The sequence below is a fragment of the Gavia stellata genome, unplaced genomic scaffold (genome assembly GCF_030936135.1).
Source record: "Gavia stellata isolate bGavSte3 unplaced genomic scaffold, bGavSte3.hap2 HAP2_SCAFFOLD_38, whole genome shotgun sequence".
NCBI lineage: Eukaryota > Metazoa > Chordata > Aves > Gaviiformes > Gaviidae > Gavia > Gavia stellata.
Window position 1 is genome coordinate 2,004,707 of NW_026776490.1, and position 20,254 is coordinate 2,024,960.

A 20,254-nucleotide genomic window follows, 5' to 3' on the forward strand; every position below is an offset into this window, starting at 1 on the left:
GCCTGGGAGCAGGAAGACTATTTCTGTAGGCAGCAGTACTGTTAAAAACACCAGTTAAAACCATCTTGTGGAACTACAGGGTTCAGCTTTTTCATTTTGAAACAAGAAACGTGTTTTTGAAACAATTTATAGTGCCAATCAAATAGTCAGGAGCAAAATGGTGGACTACCAGAATAGACAATAACTTCTTATGATCTCTCTCATCCCTCTTTCTCTCTGCCTCAGCCAGCCGGTGCCCAGGGGTGGAGTGGACTTCAGGTTTTCATCTCGAAGGGTGTATGGTGTAAAGAGTGCAGGGCCACCAGGCCGCAAACACAAAGCAATGCTCCAATACTGTAAACGGGATCTGTTCCTCCTCTCCGAGTACGGAAAGCCCACAGGATAGTTGGTACAACAGGGGCTGCTACAGTATCTCTTCTTTATTCCTGTCTTGACATACCCAAAGGCTTCATCATCATGAGGTTCTGTAAAATCACGTTCTTTCACGAAATGGTTTTCATTAACTCCGTGCTCCACCTTCCTGCATGGAGACTCCATAGGTGACAAAAGGATGGCAGCGTTTAGATGTCTTGGAGTTAAGTCCACTACGATACCAGAGTCACTGAACCTTCCAGGAGAAAATTCACCCAGTTCCTTCAGTGAAGACGGTGGGTTTAGAGGACAGGCATCTTGAGCTCTGAAGATGTTTTGAATGAGCTGCTCCACATCTAGGCTAGATGCCACCACGTCAGTCTGGATGGCCTGTTCCACCATCACGTTGCTGACTTTCTCCTCCTCCTGGAAAGAAGTTAGTTTCTCATCCAGAACATTTTCAAGCATCTCTTGATTCACAGCAGAACTGGAGGGAGCTGGATCACTCAACTCAGAGGTTATGGTGGTCAAACTGTCTTCACAGGAATCAGTCCCGTTAGCTGTGCCCTCATTAAGAAGCAGCCCACTATCTGCCACCTCCTCCAGAGCTTGGTCCTCTGTGGTGAGGCTGTCTGGCACTGTGGCACACAACACCAACGGCTTCTCCTCTGAGTCACACCTGTGCTCCAGGCACTGCTCATCTCTCACAGAGCTGCTCTGAGTCATCTCCATGCTCTGCAGCAAAGATTCCAGTTTCTTGTTTTCAATGCTAATGGCTATGAAGTATTGCTGCATTTTTTTGTCTTTCTCAGCCAAGCTGTTTTTCATGCTTTCAATAACCTGCTTGAGTTGTTTAACTTCCCTTCTTGCTTCCAAGGCAGCCAGCTCTGCCTCCACACGATGACACTCTTCCTCAACCCAGTCTTCCTTCATCCGTCCCAGCTGAGCTTTGAGTTCTTCCATTTCTGTTTCCCTGTAGCAAAATAAAAAAGTTATAAAGCTTCTGCTGACCGGTCAGTTAAAGAGTCAACGTGAGGCTCCACTGCACTGGGATGGCTATGCTGCAGAGATGCTCCAAGAAAGAAGCAAGCTTTTCCATGCAGCACTTGCTGCTGCCTTCAACGGAGCTGGCAGAGATGTTAAGTCGGCTGCCCAGACACACCGGCTGACTGCTAACTAGAGTCACCGACCTCGCCACACAGCCAGCAGCCTTGTGGGCTGTGCTCTGATCCTGGACATTCTGAGGTGCAAGTGCTGGCTCTAGGTAAGGTCCAACCAGTGCAGCGCTTAACATCTCACCTACTGCCTCACCCTGGAGGAAATGGAAAGCTGGAGGCTGGAAAGCTGCCCGGCAGAAAAGGACCTGGGGCTGTTGATTGACAGCCGGCTGAAGATGAGCCAGCAATGTGCCCAGGTTGCCAAGGCGGCCAACAGCATCCTGGCCTGTATCAGAAATAGTGTGGCCAGCAGGAGCAGGGAGGTGATCGTGCCTCTGTACTCGGCGCTGGTGAGGCCGCACCTCGAATGCTGTGTTCGGTTTTGGGCCCCTCACTACAAGAAAGACATTGAGGTGCTGGATCGTGTCCAGAGAAGGAAGGGCAAGGAAGCTGGTGAGGGGTCTGGAGCACAAGTCTGATGAGGAGCGGCTGAGGGAACTGGGGATGTTCAGTCTGGAGAAGAGGAGGCTGTGGGGAGACCTCATCACTCTCTACAGCTACCTGAAAGGGGGTTGCGGAGAGGTGGGTGTTGGTCTCTTCTCCCAAGTGACTAGTGACAGGACTAGAGGAAATGGCCTCAAGTTGTGCCAGGGGAGGTTCAGGTTGGATATTAGGAAAAACTTCTATACTGAGAAAGTGGTGAAGCATTGGGACAGGCTGCCCAGGGCGGTGGTGGAGTCACCATCGCTGGAGGTGTTCAAGGAATATGGTGGACGTGGCATTGTGGGACACGGTTTAGTGGGCATGGTGGTGTGGGGTTGATGGTTTGACTAGCTGATCTCACAGGTCATTTCCAACCTTAATGATTCTGTGATTCTGTGAAATGAGGAACTGCTGCCTGGATGCGTCCCCTGTGCCTGCCAGCAGCTCGTCACGTACAGCCAGAGCCAACACTGGCCTCAGACAGCAGGAGGGCTCGGGGCTGCAGGCATCTGGCTTGCTTCGCACCCACCCAGCCCAGCGTGGAGCCAGAGGCTGCTGCCTTGACTTGCAAGCAAGTGGGGAGAGGGGGCCCTTACTGAGATCCAGCCCTCCCAGATGCAGAGGTCGGGCTATCCCGAGCTGGTCCAAGGGGTCCCTGGGACTCTGCCTTGGGGCTCCACTCAAACACCCCTTTGTGCCCGCCTGGGCTGTGTGTGCTGGAGAGCCAGCTCTCAGAGCGCAGCTTTAGTAAACAAGATGACAGAGATGACGTCTGTTGCTGTGGAATGCACATTGCCGCTTTTTTGCTCAGCATCCATACAAAGGGCTCTTGCGAAAAATTCAGTATCTAAGCGACAAAACCACAAGCGGGCACACTGGTTGGTGTAAGAGCTTTTCTTTCATTAGGGGAGAAGGGGGACAGCTGTAGTCATCTTTCACTGAATCAAGTAGAACAGGAGACTAAGGTAATAACATGCTTGCAAGTCGAAACTCTTATGTAGAAAAGGTCTCAATGCTAAATCAGACTGGTAAAAAATGACCCTTTAAAAATATTCTGCTAGGGAAGTTCAGAAAAGGGAAAAGAGGCAGCCATATTCATAACTAAACTGCATGGTACGTATTCACAGAGCACACTATGAAACCTGAAATACCTGAAACGAACCTAATCAGATTGATCATATTTCAAATTTCTTAATGAAGACTTTATGCGGTCCAGAAATGAGTAAAAACATTCAGGATTCCCACCCCTAAATGCTCCTGAATTAGTCTTTCTAATTCTGATTTCTGAAGTGAAATATACCTTTCTTTAAGTTTGCTCTCAGATTCCTTCAGCTTTGTTTTCAAATGCCGCACTGTAAGTTCCTTCTGCTGCAGAGGAGTCAAGCACTGCTCTGGATTTTCTGGCTTCATGCTGTGATTGTCACCACAAGAAATGGTGACAAGAAAAAAAAAATCAAACCATCACATAACATCACTCCTACAGTTCTTAAGTCCTGGCAAAAAGAAAAACATCCCATACACTAATACAAAGCTTGACTCATTTGGGGCTCCTCACCGCCTGCACAAGTGACTCCCTCCGGCAAATCAAAGTACTTGAGGAAATGGCTGATTTGTGGCTCTAGTGCAAAATTTGGTATTTGTTATACTTGTCTTCAGTGCAGGGAGACATTTAACTTTAAAACACGCAGCCAACCCCTCACCCTAAACAGGTGGTGTGCCCAAGGGCAGGCAGCCGGGCCACCGGCAAAGGCACCCAGCTGCAGACACGGTCAGGTGAGGTAGTGTAGGGACTGCGTTCAGCTCCACATGTGAGGTAGGAAGCTGAGCACCCTGAAACCTAGATTCATCCTGTCTAGCTGTAGGTGCATATCTGACATGCTTGGCTGTTGAGTTGCCTGAGAGAGAGAGAGAGAGAGAGAGAGAGAGAGGGCAACAGCAGCAGCGTGGTGGCAATTTCTTCTCTGCAATACGTGTTGCATGCTCTGACAGGTATCTGTTTTCTTTCCTGTACGGGAAACTGCACAGAGAGGTGCCTAAGGCTGGGCAGGGTGAATTTTCACCTGAGTGTATCATATTTTCTATACTACCCCAGCCAAGACTCTCCAAAGCGAAAGGACCCTTATACAAAAGAACCAGTAAATCCACATGGGAATTGATGCCCTGAAACCACATGAAGGAGCCTGCCTTGGGGTGAAAACCAACTATAAGGGGCTTTGACTAAAAGTAACCTTGAGTTTTACAGTGCTGGAACAATAAAGCTTTTACAGGGGATGGAGCACCCTGTTGACTGGCGAGCCACCAATATGAGGAGTCACACCTATGCTGAGGAGCAAGTTGACCTGCACGGCAACCCAGACAGCCAATGCCACATTACCGTGCAGAGACGGTAAGTCAGTGCGCTGAACACTGGCATGCTGAAATAAAGACTTGCCTCATCACTGAGCTGCTGTCGCTTCCTTTGCATGAGCCTGGCTTGCTCCTGCTGGCTGAAGAAGCCCCGTAATTCTGGCGGACGTTAGCAGGACACATCTGGCTTTTGCCCAGTCTTGACAAAGGGTCCTTTTCACGAGAAGCAGGTGGGCTGGCTCTGGACTTGTAGGATAAGGATCCATTATTCCGACCATAAGGGCCACGGCTGCAGGGGAAGCAACACGGTTAAGGCATATTGGATTATCCTCATCACGCAACCCATTATGTGTCTTATTTTACACACAAAGTTGTCTAAACACTAAAACAGACAGGTAACTGTGAGTGGCCGTGAAGAAAGTCAGTCCCAAAGTCATCAGCCACTGCACGTTCTTTCACTGACTGTGGGGCACTCAGTCTGAATTACGTGATCTAGGAAAACCTCAGCCATTTTCACATTTCTCAGTGGATAGCACGATTCCCAGTGACTCCATCAGATCATCCACGTTCCCTGAACCTCTGACTCCATTAAGTAATGAGAGAACTGCAGCCTGGACTAGTGCCAAAAGAACCACACTTCAGCCTTTCCCAGCCAGGTCTGCATAGAGATGCCTGTCCACGGAGGTCTGCTGTAAGACTGCTTTCAAGCTCCTCAGCAAGCAGCCTGAAGGATCACAGCGTGCAGTGAAAACAGATTTTGGTTGAGCCACTGTTCTTTCCTGCCTTTGGCATACCGGCTGCTTCAGCTGCCATTGTCAGCTATTCACTTGCTTAGATATAGTTCGAAACCCACCGTGAGCAGTCTGAAAGAGTATTAAAAAAGCACAGCCTTTTCTTTCTTCCTTCCAGTTTCCCTCATACGTATCTACCTTTCTTTTCCCACTCTTTACTAAATAATCGGACTGTCAACTGTGTGCTTGACAGCAATTGGTATCTGCATTGCCTGACAGCTGCCAAAGGGCTGGGGTGCTCTGAGGACAGCTTCTCGAGGGGCATTCCTCACTTGCTTTGCCTTCTGCCCTACTACGCTGCTAACTTCGTCCTCTCATGCCAGTTGTTCTTCTAAACTGTAACGGAAGGGCTGGTTTCAAGAAAATATGGTAAAAGGCAAATCCAGACAGCAAAAGAGAAACCTTAACCATAAAAATTGAAATACCACAGAATTATGAAGCAAGCTCTCTTCTCAAAATCATCTGACTTGGTTTCCTCCCTTCTCCGAAAATGGAACCGTTTATAAGGAACAGGTGGTTAAGTGGCTGCCGCAGACCTCCATCACACTGCTGCCGTTTGGGTCATTTTATAACCATTTCACAATGAAGTGCAGGACTGTGGCTTGTGACAACGTGGAAACGTTTCACAGCGACTTAAGCCAAACAGTTAAAAGAGAACATATTGCAAAGGAGACATCTCTTTCCACTCGGTACAGTACAGCATCAACTCTTGTGTGAGGCAGAATTTGCCCAGACTGTGCGTAACACAGCCACGCATTTGAAGGAGCATTCTTACAGAGGACTTCTGTCCAATTAAGTAGGTCAGTATGCTCTAACGTAAAGTTACATTTAAATGCACAATAATCTATGAAATGATACATCATCTTACTGCAAGTAAGGTGATTTTAGAGCTTCATATTATATCTAGTATTGCTTTCTCCCCCAGCCAGTACCTTTACTTATTAGGTTTAACCTAGAGAGCACTTCAGTAACATTTATTTTTCCAACAGTCTCATGACACAGACAGGAAACTGCTCATTAAGCATCATTCTGCCAACCTCTGTACACTGGGGCAAGCTGCAACCTTGGAGACGTGTGTGCCTTAAGCACAGGGCTATCCCACTGCCAGTCCCAGCCTGCCTGCCAGCTCTTCCACAAAGGGCAGGAAACCAGTCCTGTCAGTTTGAACTCTTTGGTTTTGGTCTCCAAACACAGCATTTGTATTTTTTTTCTTCTTTCTCGTATCACAGTTCTCATCCACATAAGTACTGCCCGAGAGCACAGCATCACCCAAATTGTTTTAAAACTCACAATACTGCTATTGTCTGTATTAGCTGCAAGACCTTACAGAGTAGTCTACCTCTGCACTAGTGACACCTGCACTATTCACAAAAGATTGCTTTGCTTACTTGAGAGAAAAAGAAGATCTTTTGCTTCCAGCAGCAGACACATGGACTTCAGGCGCTGAAATACCGCCCATGCTGCCTGAAGAGCTAAAATCGGCTTCACTCCCTGGCAAGGAAAAGGGAAGAGTAAAAACATGATGATAACTCAAAGTCTGTTTTCAAAATAACAATGAATCCCAAGCATCCTTCCTTTGTCCGTCCTGTGTGCATTTTAGAAGTTGCATGAATTTTCAAACATCCCTGAGGACGAGCGCTGGGCTTGTTCCAGATTTTCAACGTGTCTTCAGAACCGGCACTTCAACAAGAGCAGAAAAAACATTTGAACACAAAACCCTCATGCTACAGAAGCCATTGTAGGACGCGGCCAGGAACATTTGTTGTGACAACCTGTTTGCTTTCTCACAGCCATCAGCACGTGAATGAGGCTGCTCACGTGGCTCCGTCAGAAGCCCAGTGATTCGGAACACACAATTGTGATGTCAAATGAGAACCAAAAATAGAGCGAAGGCATCTAAAACACAACCTCCCCAGGATTTAGATATCTAGGTACATAAATGCAAGTAAAATCCCAGTGTTTAAAGGGGCCAAATGTTCGAAATGCCACCACTATCTCTCTGCAAAACCTGCTGAGGTCTTTATGGTCGAGCTTCCACTTTTGAGCCCAGTAACCACCACTTACCCCATGCTCTTATACCACAGTGGAATCAAATAAGTGAGATTTGCATGACTAAGATAAAGACATTCGCTTCGCTTTCTATGCCTACACATAAATAGAGATACATAAACAGAAGGAACATACAGACATATGCACTCAATACTGCTCAAAAAGTGTTAAAAGGAATCACTCTGAGGGAAACAAATACTTTTAGGGAAGTAATTTGGCCACCAAAAAACAAAGTTCAGCAAACACTGAAGCTGTTTATGATTTGAAGTCAAACATGGCCAGAAAATGGAAAACCAGAGTTTTCTATTTTCTGTCTGAAATGATGCTTTCATTTTGAAAACTGTCAAATTTCTTTCTTCTTTTAAAAAGGGGTGAAAACATTAAAAAATCTCCCCAGTCATTCTAAAGATTTTAGGTTGAGTATCATCTCTGTTCAGTCTGAAACACAGGTTTTCTTTAATGTATTGATTTGGCAGCAAAGCCCCAAATCAGTTATTCCCATAGCTCCACTTTGAACATAACAGGGTGTCAGACAAAAAAAGAAATAGGGGATGTAAAGGAAAAGAGAACAGGGAATAATCTACCAATTCCTGAGTAATCGTTGCTCAGAAAATAGTTCCAATCCCAGGATTCTCATTAAAAAGGCGTTAATAACCTGCAGGAATCCCAAAAAAGGTCAACAAAAATGGTAACACGATTACAGGGCACTGTTTAGGAAGGGAGATGATGGGAACTTCTGTGTTCTAAGATAAAAAGAAATACTGGCAACACAGGGAGGAGGAACACAGCTGGAAAACTGTAGAGGAACTGTAGAGAAAAACAGGTAACAGCAACACAGGATTCTGGCTGCAATGTGTGTTATTTCATGAAAAATTACTTGAAATAAAATCTGATGGTTGGTGGGAGTTGTGCATAGTAAAATGTAGCTGGAGTAAGTTCAGAATACTTTAACCAGGGAATCAGAAAGCTATTTTAAACGTTGGCATAAATAATAAAGATTGTAATTTAAAAGCAGAGCACAAAAAAAATATCTCCCAAGGGAAGATTCATAACGGCCTCTTTCATATGCACAGTATTTCTTTCTGTGGAGGTGAAACGAGCTGAAAGTCACAGAAAACAGTCAGAAAGAGCAGAAAATTTGCTGCAGTAAATACCCAAATTGCAAAACGTGTTCTAGCTTGACCTCACGCCTATTTAAAACAAATACTTAAGAGTGTGCAGTGTGTGTAGCATCGGCTTCTCTTTTTTGACTCATCTTCCAGACTGCTTGAATATACAAAAAGGAATTTTTTTGACTAAAGATCACAGCTATTGCCATTTTCCATACCTGCCTCAACTTTGACCTTGAAACCCCAGGGCCCTTCTTACGCCAGAACTCAGCCATCTTTTCCAGATGCAGGAGCACGTCCCCACAATCACCACGAGACCTGCATCTCTGCCAAAAGGCATGTGGAGCTAAAAGATGAATTGGCTGGCATGGGTCTCACCCTGTCCAGCAGCCCGGCGGCTCAGGCGCTCCCTGCAAAAGTCCCATCTCTGCATCCCCTACTCACTCAGCTTTGCAGTCAGAGCCGTGGCTTTCTCATGGACCAAGCGCAAGGCTATGCTCGAGGTGGCAGGCATCCTGAGGCGAGAACCTCCCTTTAACGGTGGGCATCCCACTCTCTGTAAATCTGGAGCAGTATCGAGACAATTAACGGGCCAGAGAGAGAGAGAGAGAGAAAGGAGTTATGGTGTGCCTGCTGGGAACTCGGCTTCAAACCCCCAACAAAACAGTTACTGAATTCTACGAAGGGGAACAGCTTCCCTGGGAGCAGACTCCCCGCATCACCTCAGCCTACCCAGCAGACTGCTGTTAGGGTGCCCTTCTCCTCTGTCCTCAAGTCCATCCTACACACACATCTAAGTAGAAATTTCTTTTCCCTTTACTGAACTAAGTAAGAGGCATCTCCTTTTTTTTTTTTTTTCCTTCTGTGAGGAAGGAGATAAGTACCTTACTGCAGAATATTTGTGCTCGACACCCTGAATTGCAGGTGGCCTGTGCCACCAGCCCAGGGCTGAGCAGTTCATTATTTAGGACAGATGGGACTCAAGCTTTTGCCTTTTACTTGCCCATTCCTCCTTTGTAACTTGCTGACTTCTTTTTTGCAACCTCCATTTTCGCTGTGACGTCTGGGCGCTTGCTACAGCCTAAGAGTCTTCTGAACAAAAGGAGAGACGTGTCTTGAGAGGCCACAGCCCAACCACTAATTGTCTACATCTCCACTAAGCAACAGCAACCATCATTTTTTAGAAGGGGGTGGCTCATAAAATTTGCGACACAAAATTAAAAGATCACTTTTCTAGGCCACTTGAATTCAACAGAAACTTGTAGATTTGCATTCAAACATACAAAACACTTCAAAGCCAAAACTGTAAGTGCTACTTAGCTTATTCTCCTTTGAAAGAAATGCTTGGCTATTTGAACATGTTTTCCACATCAATTCAACTAAATTTGTTTAAATTCAAACTTTAAATCGAAGAACTATAAAAATCCAAACTAAAGAAAATAGCGCTATGCTAATAATTTTTATCTAACTCTTAAAGCATCTTTTGCTCAAAATATTTATATTCCGATTACATTCCAGAATTATCTCTCGGATGTTACAGAGCACCTTTTTCACTTCAGTGCAATTTAGTTAGCTTATGTTCTAAAAATACTTCATGCCTGCTGACTAACAAAATTCATGGTGCAAAATGAGATACAGAAATTTCCCTGTGCAATGCTAGGCGCCTTGGGCAGCGGTCCTCAGAAACAGGACAAACAGAGAGTGCCTAAGCTTATCAGGGATGAACAGAAGCGGAAAAGGCATCTAATTAGACCTACTTGAAAGATCCAAGCGTGATCTTCAAACACAAACTTTCTTCTGCAGCTGAATGTCCAAGACTGACTTTCCTTTCTGTTAAACAAAAAAAAAACCAAAAACCCTAAACAAACAAAAAAGGAGAGATAAAAGAGACAGAGACTGTACTTGGCTTCCATAAGGGCTAACAGCAGAGCTGTCAGAGACCTGATGAGGACCACAGGAGACTGGGGTGGGATTCATCTGACTAAACATGAATGTCTCTAACGTAGACACCCGCGTCTGAGCCAACCTCGGTCCCATTTTTAGACAATGGAGAGTTACTCAGTAGAACCAGTGAGTTCAAGGCACTGCTTACCTTATCCTAAAGTAAATGCTTACATATTTGGGCAGAAAGACCGCACACTAGAGTCACTGATTTTATTTGTTATATCTCCTTTAAAACAAAACAGGACCTCAGTCCACTTCTGCAGGCGGAGACAATTACAGCTACATTACAGATACACAGCTGAGGTCAGACAAATGACAGTCCATCTCTGCTCTATCCAATTTGGCTCAAGACCGTGAATGTACATCTCCCTCACCTCCCAAACAGCTCCCGTAACCCCCAGAAGAAGGGAAATGGCAGATTCACCTCTTAAAGCTGTTCCACTTAGGAAGTGGAAAGAGAGCCAGTCCCCACCCACAGCCCACAGCTCCTGAAGGTCATCTAAGGAGACCTGGAGATTCAAATGTCACCTCTTCTAAATCTCCAACACCGAGGGATTCATGCCAGAGAGAGGAGCTCCAGCGGGATCTACTGGCTGTGCCGGGTCCGTTGAGCCAACTGGGAGGGACCACTCACAAACTGCCACCGGAACCCAAACGTTCTGAAGCGTGCGGGGGAGGGCGGGGCTATGCAAATGACGGACCCCCAACAGCCGCATCCACCCCCCACCACCCACCAGACTTCACAGCGCTGGTGCCTTCCAGACCTCACAGCTCCAACTGCTACAGCACACCACACCTTCCCAGGGTGACGCCCCTCCATGCCCAACTCCAGGACGCAAGCTTTGAGGATAGCACGGGCTTGAACCCGGACACGGCGTCCTCGCTCCTGGAGGGCGAGATGTGCATGTTCATCTCCCTCTGAAAGAGGGAAAAATAACATTAGAAACCCTCAACCTGACACGACAAGAGCTTTAACTCATTTAAACCAGACACAGAAGATGTTTCTATGAACTTCTGATCCTAGTATTTAGGAACAAAAATACAGGCATTAGACAAGTATGATTAATTGAAGGAAATCACACCAGATAATCTCAATGCCACTTTAAAGAGGATTTCCTATTGAAGCAAGCTGGGAGGGGATTTTGTCAGCCAGGAATCCATCAGCAAGCACTTCAATCTTTAAGGGAACTGATTTTTGGAACACTGAAGGGATATTTTTCATTATAAAACCATTTACTCCAAGCAGGAGAAGATCATCCACTGTACACTCGCACTCTGCTATTCACACACCCCTCCCTCCCCGCCCTTTTTTTTTATTAATTAAAAACAAGTGCCACTAAGCAGTATTTCCGATGGAAGGCAAATGTGGGTAAGCCTTCCAGAAATACAGGCAGCTCAAAGCAATTGTCCTGTTCCACAGAGAGCATCCCAAAGGAAGACTGAGCTCCCCAACACGCCTTGCACAACTGCAACCCCTCCCCAGGAAGCCCAAAGAGAAACATGATGCTTTTGAAAAATCCCAGTCCTCCGCACTTGATGGTGTCAGAGCAAAAGTCTGGACAAGAACAAGAGCCCCACCTGAGGCTCAACAAAGCTGTATTTGATGCACAGTCTGGGAAAACCAGAGCCAGCAGATGAACTGAGAGCTTTTACAGAAGGCCTCAGACCTCCCAGCATCAGCGCTGAGAGCAGCTTCCATACGCCAAGCACAGGGATGGAGAAACAGGTGGTCACGAGCAATGGGTCCTTCCCAAGGTCTCCAGGCAGCCTGCACCATAGAGGGTTGCTTAAGCAAGCCGTTTGTAAGAGACAAGGTCTAGGAGGAGGCTCTTCCATAAACGGCATTCTCAAGCCGAGATCCTCGAGAACACGACCTTGCTGCTCGCTCTCTTCCCCTACAGAGCCTGAAGGAGCTGCCCAACGGCTCAGGCAATCGCCATTTTCAAGAGAGGCAGAGTCCAGCAGTATGTAAGGCTGCCAGATCCAGAGACATCTCCTGTATGGATCCTTCCCCTGACATACAGGCCCATGCTGGCCAGTCTGGTATTTATGACTGGAGCTGAAGTGCTCTGGAAGGTCTGCACACACTGGCCACTGAAAAGCTCTGCTCAGTGCTACCAGATGATTTCTAGTTCAATTCAGCGGCAGAAAGACCAACACGGGAGAGGCCACAGTCCCACGTGCAAAGGGAGCAGAGAACAAAACAAAAGATACCGGGGGCAATTCTGGAAGCAGCACTGGCCGTCTGGCAGACGCATTTTTACCCTCACCTGGTTCAGGTTTTGGGGGGGAAGATCTCCGAACCAAAGTCTTCTTTAAGCAACTCCAGCGGGTGGAGAGGAAGGCAGTTGGGAATGGGGACGAGTTAGCCGTGTCACGGGGAGAAGAACTGCAGGAATAGAATGACAAGCGTTAGAACCACAAACGTCCAGGGAAATCGAACTAGAGCAGTCTTCAGCCTCAGAAAGACAAAAAGAATGGAGAGGAGGAGGCAAGTCAGGAGGCAGGCAGGGAGATTTCCCGTTTTGAGTTGTACGTAGAGGATCTTCAAACAAATCCTTTGTCTCCATTTTCACAAAAATTATGATCTCGAGCAGGTGGGGCGAGGAAGCAAGGACTGAGTTCAGCAGGCTGGATCAAAGGAGTCAGGGAACTTCTTTCAGAATTCAGAAAGAACTCACCCATGAAACTGAAGCCCTCTCTCAGAGCAAGAACTTCCGACATCATCTACCTCTGACTTAGCAGGTTTGTTACTGAGCTACAGAAAACATTTCCCCAAAGAACTGGAGTCAGGCAGCTGCGCAGCTATAGCCTAACGGGTTTGACATCAGTAGTATGCAAGGCTCTGGAGAATTTGAAAAGGAATTAATCAACGCCATCAAACTAAGCAGGATAAAAGACACCCCTGGGCAACCAAAACAACGCCAGCATCCCAGCCCCTCTAGCACATCTCTGAAACTCTCCCAGCGTCCTCTGGGTGCTGGTGATTACTCAAATCGTGTTGTACATGAACACTCCAAGATGAGAAGAACCCTGCGTCAAACCCCATTTGGGGTGCCCCCATTTGGCTGGGACACCTCAGGCACAGGAATAAATAGTTACCCTTGTAGTTCTATACTTTGTGTCCCAGCATCGCTCCTCGGTTGGCATGGGCCACTTGCCAATTTTCTCAACAGCCCTACAGAGGAGAGTTTTGCTTGCCTGAAGGAAACTCTGCAATTGGGTTCACTGTGATCACACAAAAAAGTGCTAACCAGAATTATGTGTTTCTTTTCTTCTTAGCCTTTTATGACTTTCTCTAGCAGTTTCACTTCAAATAAAAGTAAGAAAAGAAAAGCATAGGGGGAAAATGAGGCAATTATTTAAAAATTCAGTCAAGATGAAATGAACACTAAAATCATTGATGCAAGTCAACAACGGTGGCTAGCACGGCTCCACGGGCATCCCACTCATTCTATTAAGTCGCATATTTATAAACTTCTATTAAAATCACTTTTGCCAATACCTTGAACGGCGATTCCTTAAGCAGCCTAAACCACTCATTCACAACAGTGCCCAGTACTTCTTTTTCTTTAAACCTTCATGCCATTCCTGTCAGTGTTTTCTGGCTTCAGCTGTCTCCTGCACCTACCGCCATGCCTGTCTTGAAAAGGAGCTAAGGGACCGTCCATGTCACATCTGTGGCGTGCTTCAGGTTGTGACAAGGATTTTTGCACGGGCCGTAGCCAACATGCCTTTTTTTGTATCCCAGCGGACGAACAAAGGCAGACAATCTTCGCTTTCGAATGGGAAAATCCCACAACAGGAAGAAAGGCGCAGCTGTGCTGGACTCTGCTCCCTCACGGATTTAACAACAGCCCTACTCTGTTTGGTAACGTACTGGCAAAGGAATTGGAACAGTGGCAAGGTAAATATGACAACGTAAATAACCCTGTTACAATATGTTGATGACATACTAACAGGAGCTGACACTAAAGAAAGCTGCTTGGAAGCCATGGTTAGTTTGATGAATGATTTGGGATTAGCAGGATACAGAGTTTCCCAGAAAAAGGCTCAAGTTGCAAAGGAAAAGGTTCGATACCCGCGCTTCGAAATATCAAGAGACTTGGGAATAGAGAGAAAAGAAGCAAGTCTGCAGAACCAAAATCAAAAAGAAAACAATTGAGAGGGTTTCTGGGGATGGCTGGATTCTGTCGAGCATGGATTCCTAACTTTGGATCGATGGCCAAACCGTTATATGAGGCGGTGAAAGGACGAGGAGAATTGCTAGAATGGATTTCTGGATGTCGGAAAAGTTTTGAAATGATAAAGAAAAGTCTGATGGATGCCCCAGTATTGGAATTGCCAGATAGGACAAAACCTTTTCGCTTGTATGTGCATGAAAGTTAGCACATGGCCCTGGCAGTGATGACCCACGTTCTTGGAAGCTGGGAAAGACCCGTTGCTGACTTCTCAAAGCAATTGGATGAAGTAAGCAAAGGGTGGCCAGCATGCTTACGAGCTGTAGCTGCAACCGCCTTCTTGATCCAGGGAGCTCGAAAACTGACCCTGGGACAGCCGCCCACTGCGGAACAAAAACATTTACAGCATGACTGCACAGCCACCATTGAACAAGTTTACAGGAAATTAACCACAAGAAGTAGTCATAATAGAGGACAAGGAGAAATAATTGAAGGAAACAGAAAAGCTGCTTTAACAGCAAAGAAAGCTGCCTTATGTGCATGTGTAAGTGGAGTCTTGATACCCAGAAATTGATAGGAAACCTCCTCAATATTCTGAAAAAGAAGACCGATCAGCAGAGACGTTAGTGTTCGAAAAATTCAGAAGGATGGCAGGTAATACCAAGTCAACAGTTTCTCACCACAGCCAAAAGGATGGAAGCCCTCCTCAAAAACTTCCATGGGGAAATGCAAATGGGAGCAGACGCTACGATAAGCAGCGTGAAAAGATACGCTCTAGGACCAAAGATGCAAACAAATGCAGATGCAATAGTAAGAAGATACTGAACTTTTTGTGTAAACAATCCCAAAATACAAAGAAAACCTCCTGCGCGTGATGTGAAAAGAGGAATAACCCCCGGGGAACGCTGGCAAATAGATTTCTCTGAGTTACCAAAATGTAGACAGTATCTACTAGTGTTAGTAGATACGTTTCCAGGATCGCCAGAAGCTTTCCCTTGCCACACCAATCGGGCTAGAGAGGTTGTTAAAGCATTATATTAAAGGAAATAATCCCTAGATTTGGGATTCCTGAAGGGCTATCTTCTGACAATGGGCCTCATTTCGTTTCAGAGGTGGTCCAGGGAGTGCCAAAATTTCTCCAATTTAAATGGGATTTACATACCGCATGGAGGCCACAGCTGAGTGGGAAAGTAAAAAACAAAAAAATGAACCAGACTCTTAAGAGGCACATCTCAAAATTATGCCGAGAAACTCGACTTTCGTGGGTGGATGTTTTACCAATTGCTTTAATGAGGAACAGTGTGAAAAGTGGATGGTTAAATAAAATACTTCACGGGATGGGATTCTCCTTAACAGGTTGGTCACAGAGCTTACTTCAAACTCTGATTATGTTTATAATACTGATTGTAGTAGTTTGTATCGTTTTTGGATGTATCGAGAGTATAATTGTTCGGGCTGTAATGTCACGATCCTCACCCCTAATGATAACCACAACTCAGGAAAGAAAAAAGCCCCTTCCTCACAGGATATGTGCAGTAAAAAGAGAGGATCCTGTGACTTCAAGTGAAGATGAGGCACCTAAGAGGCAATGGGAACGAGGGCAACTAAGCTCAACTGTAAAAAGTACTTGTAACTGTTGCTCGGAACGTAGAAATGCTTAACCGTGTGTTTACCGAGGGGTGCTAGCTTTGTGGAGTTACCACCTAGCACCCACCTCTGCGCAGACATGAAATAAACAAGGATCTCGACTCTGCGTGTGCATCAGCCTCTTGCACAGTGGGTAAAGAACCCAACTTCTGGGACAACACTGGGAGCCAGCAGCTTCCCCCCACAGGCGAGCATCTCTGCTGCAGGGCTGGTGGCCCCACAGCCACCCTCGGGCCTGAAGCGCTGGGGGCTGCTTAGTCTGAAGAAAATAAAGGGAAAGTCCGGTCAGAGTCTGCACGCGAGGAAGAGGGTGGCAGGAACAGGATCTCTGCCTCTCTAGTACCACACACCTCTCTCCAGCCTGACATTGCTCGGACACGGTCTCTCTCACTGGTTCTGGTTTCTGCCTGTCGGTTGCAGTATTTGTCTCTTCTTCTGATTTGCTCTTGAGAAGCGATGGGTTTTCTTGAGAGACATTGTCTTTTTTCCCCTCATGCCCATGAAGCTTTCTCCAAATAGAGATAACATCCAGCCAACACTTTGGCTCCTCGAGGACAAGGCTTTTCATCTCATGCAGCATTTTGCCTGGAAGAAAAAGCGGGTTCAGGTTAAGTAGTTCAGTCTCAGCATTTAATTTTCCTGCCGACTGAGAACAGCTGTTAACAGAGACTGTGTTCAGATCTCATCCACGTGTGAATCCAGGAACCACAGCAGCAGCAGACATCACAGGCACAGCTGAGCTCTCAACACCCACATACCCCACCAGCAGAGACTGAGGCATTACTCTGATTACGAGGAATACAGAGGCCAATTCACTTAAAAACCTTGCAGCCGGTCAAGGGGAGGAAAATAAAAAAGGTATTTCTATTTCTCATTTAGAATCATGGTTAAATTGGAGCCTAAAGCTGAAGGCCATTTGCGATCTCCCAAATAAGAATCCACCAGCATGCAGATATCAGTCCATCTTACTTAAAATTCTTATTCCAGCACTGACAGAGAACGTGACCTGAGTAGCTGAGATTCACAAGAAATCTGTGCACTGAACACTTAAGTGACACAAGATACACGCCTGGATCCACTTCACCTACAAGAAAATGACTCACCCTTCAAATGCACACAACGGGTCCAGAACTGGACTTCAGTTTCAGGTGGGGCTGTTGTAAAATCACTGAATTTAGTTGTAAGCAGAAATAGAATGTTAGAATATTGGTGTGTTTTGAGACTCGTAACCATAGGAACCTCACCAGGGAGTCACTGTTTTGTATTAAGAAACTAATCGCAACGAGATGGAACAATGAAGAATCGAATAGAGAAGTTTCGAGTCCCGTAACTATGGGGACCTGGTATGCAACAGTGATGCTGCTTGGAAATCCCCTTACCCTTCCCATCTGGATTTGAATATCAAGAACGCCAATCAGTAGACATTAAGAGAAATAACCATTGATTATTTTAGGTATGGATATTGATCGAATTGTATAATCAAGAGACTAATCAACGAAAATTAAAAACCATGATATATTTTGTGCTAAATAATTTGTGTAATGGCAACTAGGAATGATTTATCTATGATTTGATTATGAACTAATTGTTAAACAATGTAGCTTTGTCGATAAGGAGGATATTCCTGTCAAGAGAATGGTAAGTTGTAGGCCTGGTTAGTAAACCCAGAAAATCTTCTGGAGGTTCCAAGATTAAAGGGGAATGGAATTTTGCAACTAAGCTGAGCGTGCGCAAAGATTGGGTTCAACTAGCGGACACAATGAGGGAGACTATGGATGACCACCAGAGGACTTTGGACAACCACCAGTGTACCTGAAGGCGCATGCGTTATGAACATTTACATATATTAATGAGGTCTCAGAAGTTGTATGGATATGTTAATTGTTTCCTGGAAATATGATGAATATGTATACTTTGATTGTATATAACTTTTGTAGCAGAGTAGCTCGGCACAACACTAGGCGGAGTGATCCCCCGTGCGTCCAGCGCTGCAATAAAGAAGTGCCTGCTTTCTAAACTTCAAATTAAGTCTTAGAAAGTTCTTGGTTTTGCTGACTTACGGTAACAGTTTTGGCGACCCAGATGGGACCTTGCGAGTGAGACTGGAAGGGATCGAGTGCTGATCAGACTCCAGCCGGCACTGAGGGATTCTCGGCGAGGACCATCGCCCTCGACCCATACAAGCTCCTCGCAACGTTCCCTGGAAAAGGGTAAGGCACTTCTTGGGAATTTGTTTGGATAGCCTGCCCGTAAGGTGCAGTGAAAGCTTCGCAGGGTTGGGGCTTTGTTTGCATTGGAAGCCTAGGCGTCTGCCCCTAAGTCATAAGCGAAAGCTATTGCTGGGTTGGACATTTGTGTATTTGAGACAGTTGTCATTTGCATTTGGTAATTTGATATTTGATAATATAATTATATAAGAATAATAAACATAATGGCGTTAACAAAATTGTTTAAGAGTAAGAGCGCGGGGAATTTAGCCATTGACGAGAAGATACCAAAGACGTCACCCTTGGGACGTTTATTGACACACTGGAATGAGTTGCATGATGATTTGCATAAAAGTCAAATGATTGAGTATTGTAATAATTGGTGGCCTTTATATGTTTTAGATGATCAAGAGAAATGGCCAACTAATGGGACTTTAAATTATAATACTATCTTGCAATTGATGTTGTCCTGTAGGAGGGATGGCAAATGGAATGAGGTACCTTACGTGGATTTGTTCTTTTACTTGAGACAGCGAACTGACTGGCAGGAGGAGTGTAAATTGATAAGTCGAGGTCATTTAGTGATGGCTTTAACCTCTGAAAACAGGAAATCTGAAAGTTGTTGCTCAGCTTGAGTTACTGGAAAGAGATGCAGAAAATGCACAACTCCAAGAGAGGATGAAATGGAGCTAGAATTAAATATAGCCCCAATGTCACGTGAGCGAAATTCTTCCCCGTATCAGGCGCAAGAGGGAGGTATTAGACCAGGAGAAAGGGTGGAACCAGATAGTAGTAGTGGAATGGAAGAGGATGTGGCGGGACCACCTGAAGTAGTGGTTCATACACCGGTATCGCGGAGAATCAGACACCAGACACAATTGTTAGCTCCTTTGCGACAAGGGGTTGGTCAGTACGGACCGCTATATGTGAAAGTTCCGTTTTCTGTTACTGACTTAATGGCGTGGAAACAGGCCGCAGGAACGTATAGAGAAGATCCGGAGAGTGTTACAGAACATCTTGAAAAACAAGGTCAAAAACAAGTGACTGAAAAACATAGGCCAGCAGTATTACAGTGATTTCTTTTCATCATTCCTAATGATGTAAGGTGAGAGATCACGACATTAATGCTTTAAGGGATATAGGCTAATGCAAACATATAAAGTAAGTTGCCCTTCTGCTGCAAAGAACTAGAGAAATGTGTCTTTTTTAAGCAGAAACAAACAACCCAGAACTAGAAATAAGTTCAGTCTTTCCAGAGAGGAAAAAAATCCGGAGGAGAAACAATTTAAAGTCCATTTATGGAAAAGCTTTACAAGGCAGCAGCTATTCAACAGAGTCATCGAATCTATTGGATATATTTAAATAATACTTTCCTGTCACATTCTGATTATCTATTCTCAGGCATGCAACTTTTTGCATCTTAATCCCGTAAGATTAAGATGGGCAATCTTATTTGCTTACCTTACTATAATCATCTACTTATAAAAATGCACTTATCATTGGACCCTTTAAAAGGCAGGATTTCACTATTTGACATTGGAGACTTACAAAGCACAGGCTTACAAATGTAGAACTGTATTTCTTAAACATAAGGCCAATAAAGTCAGTCTCTAACAGCTGGTCAGATTCCATAGTGACAGAATTTCACAGGTCTATACTAAAAAGAAATATGGGCAGTACAAGTGCTTGGGCCTTGGGAGAAAAGTGTTCCCCTGAGACTGACCTGAATAATGAAGCTTCACCTTACTTCCCTGGGAAGCAAAGGGGAATCCTTCCTCTTGTCAAGCCAAACAACTTTGTAAAAGTTTTTCCTATTGCAAATAGCAGCCGAGCAGCACAGTGGCTCTTCAGAAGCTTTCCCATTCTCGCTTTGTGGCGAGGGAACACTGTGTGCGCGGTCGGTCTGCACTCGCCTGTGAAGGGTATGGACTTTCTCCCACAGACACAGCTTTCCTCACATAGTAGAAGTGATAGTACTCATCCTCCTTG

General features: G+C 45.4%; 1 protein-coding gene and 1 pseudogene across 1 annotated transcript; one reads left to right on the top strand and one right to left on the bottom strand.

The window, feature by feature from the left end:
• Positions 1-254: 254 nt before the first annotated feature.
• On the bottom strand, positions 255-15,578 carry LOC132321029 (syntabulin-like). Its single transcript, XM_059834635.1, is given in 11 exon segments — positions 255-408; positions 410-1,324; positions 3,292-3,422; positions 4,161-4,175; positions 4,419-4,626; positions 6,517-6,619; positions 10,740-10,846; positions 10,965-11,148; positions 12,501-12,619; positions 14,729-14,794; positions 15,574-15,578. Coding segments are annotated over 11 exon segments (2,007 nt in total).
• Positions 15,579-18,975: 3,397 nt separating this feature from the next.
• LOC132321030 (ATPase family AAA domain-containing protein 2-like) overlaps positions 18,976-20,254 on the top strand; it is a 164,255-nt pseudogene continuing 162,976 nt past the window's right edge.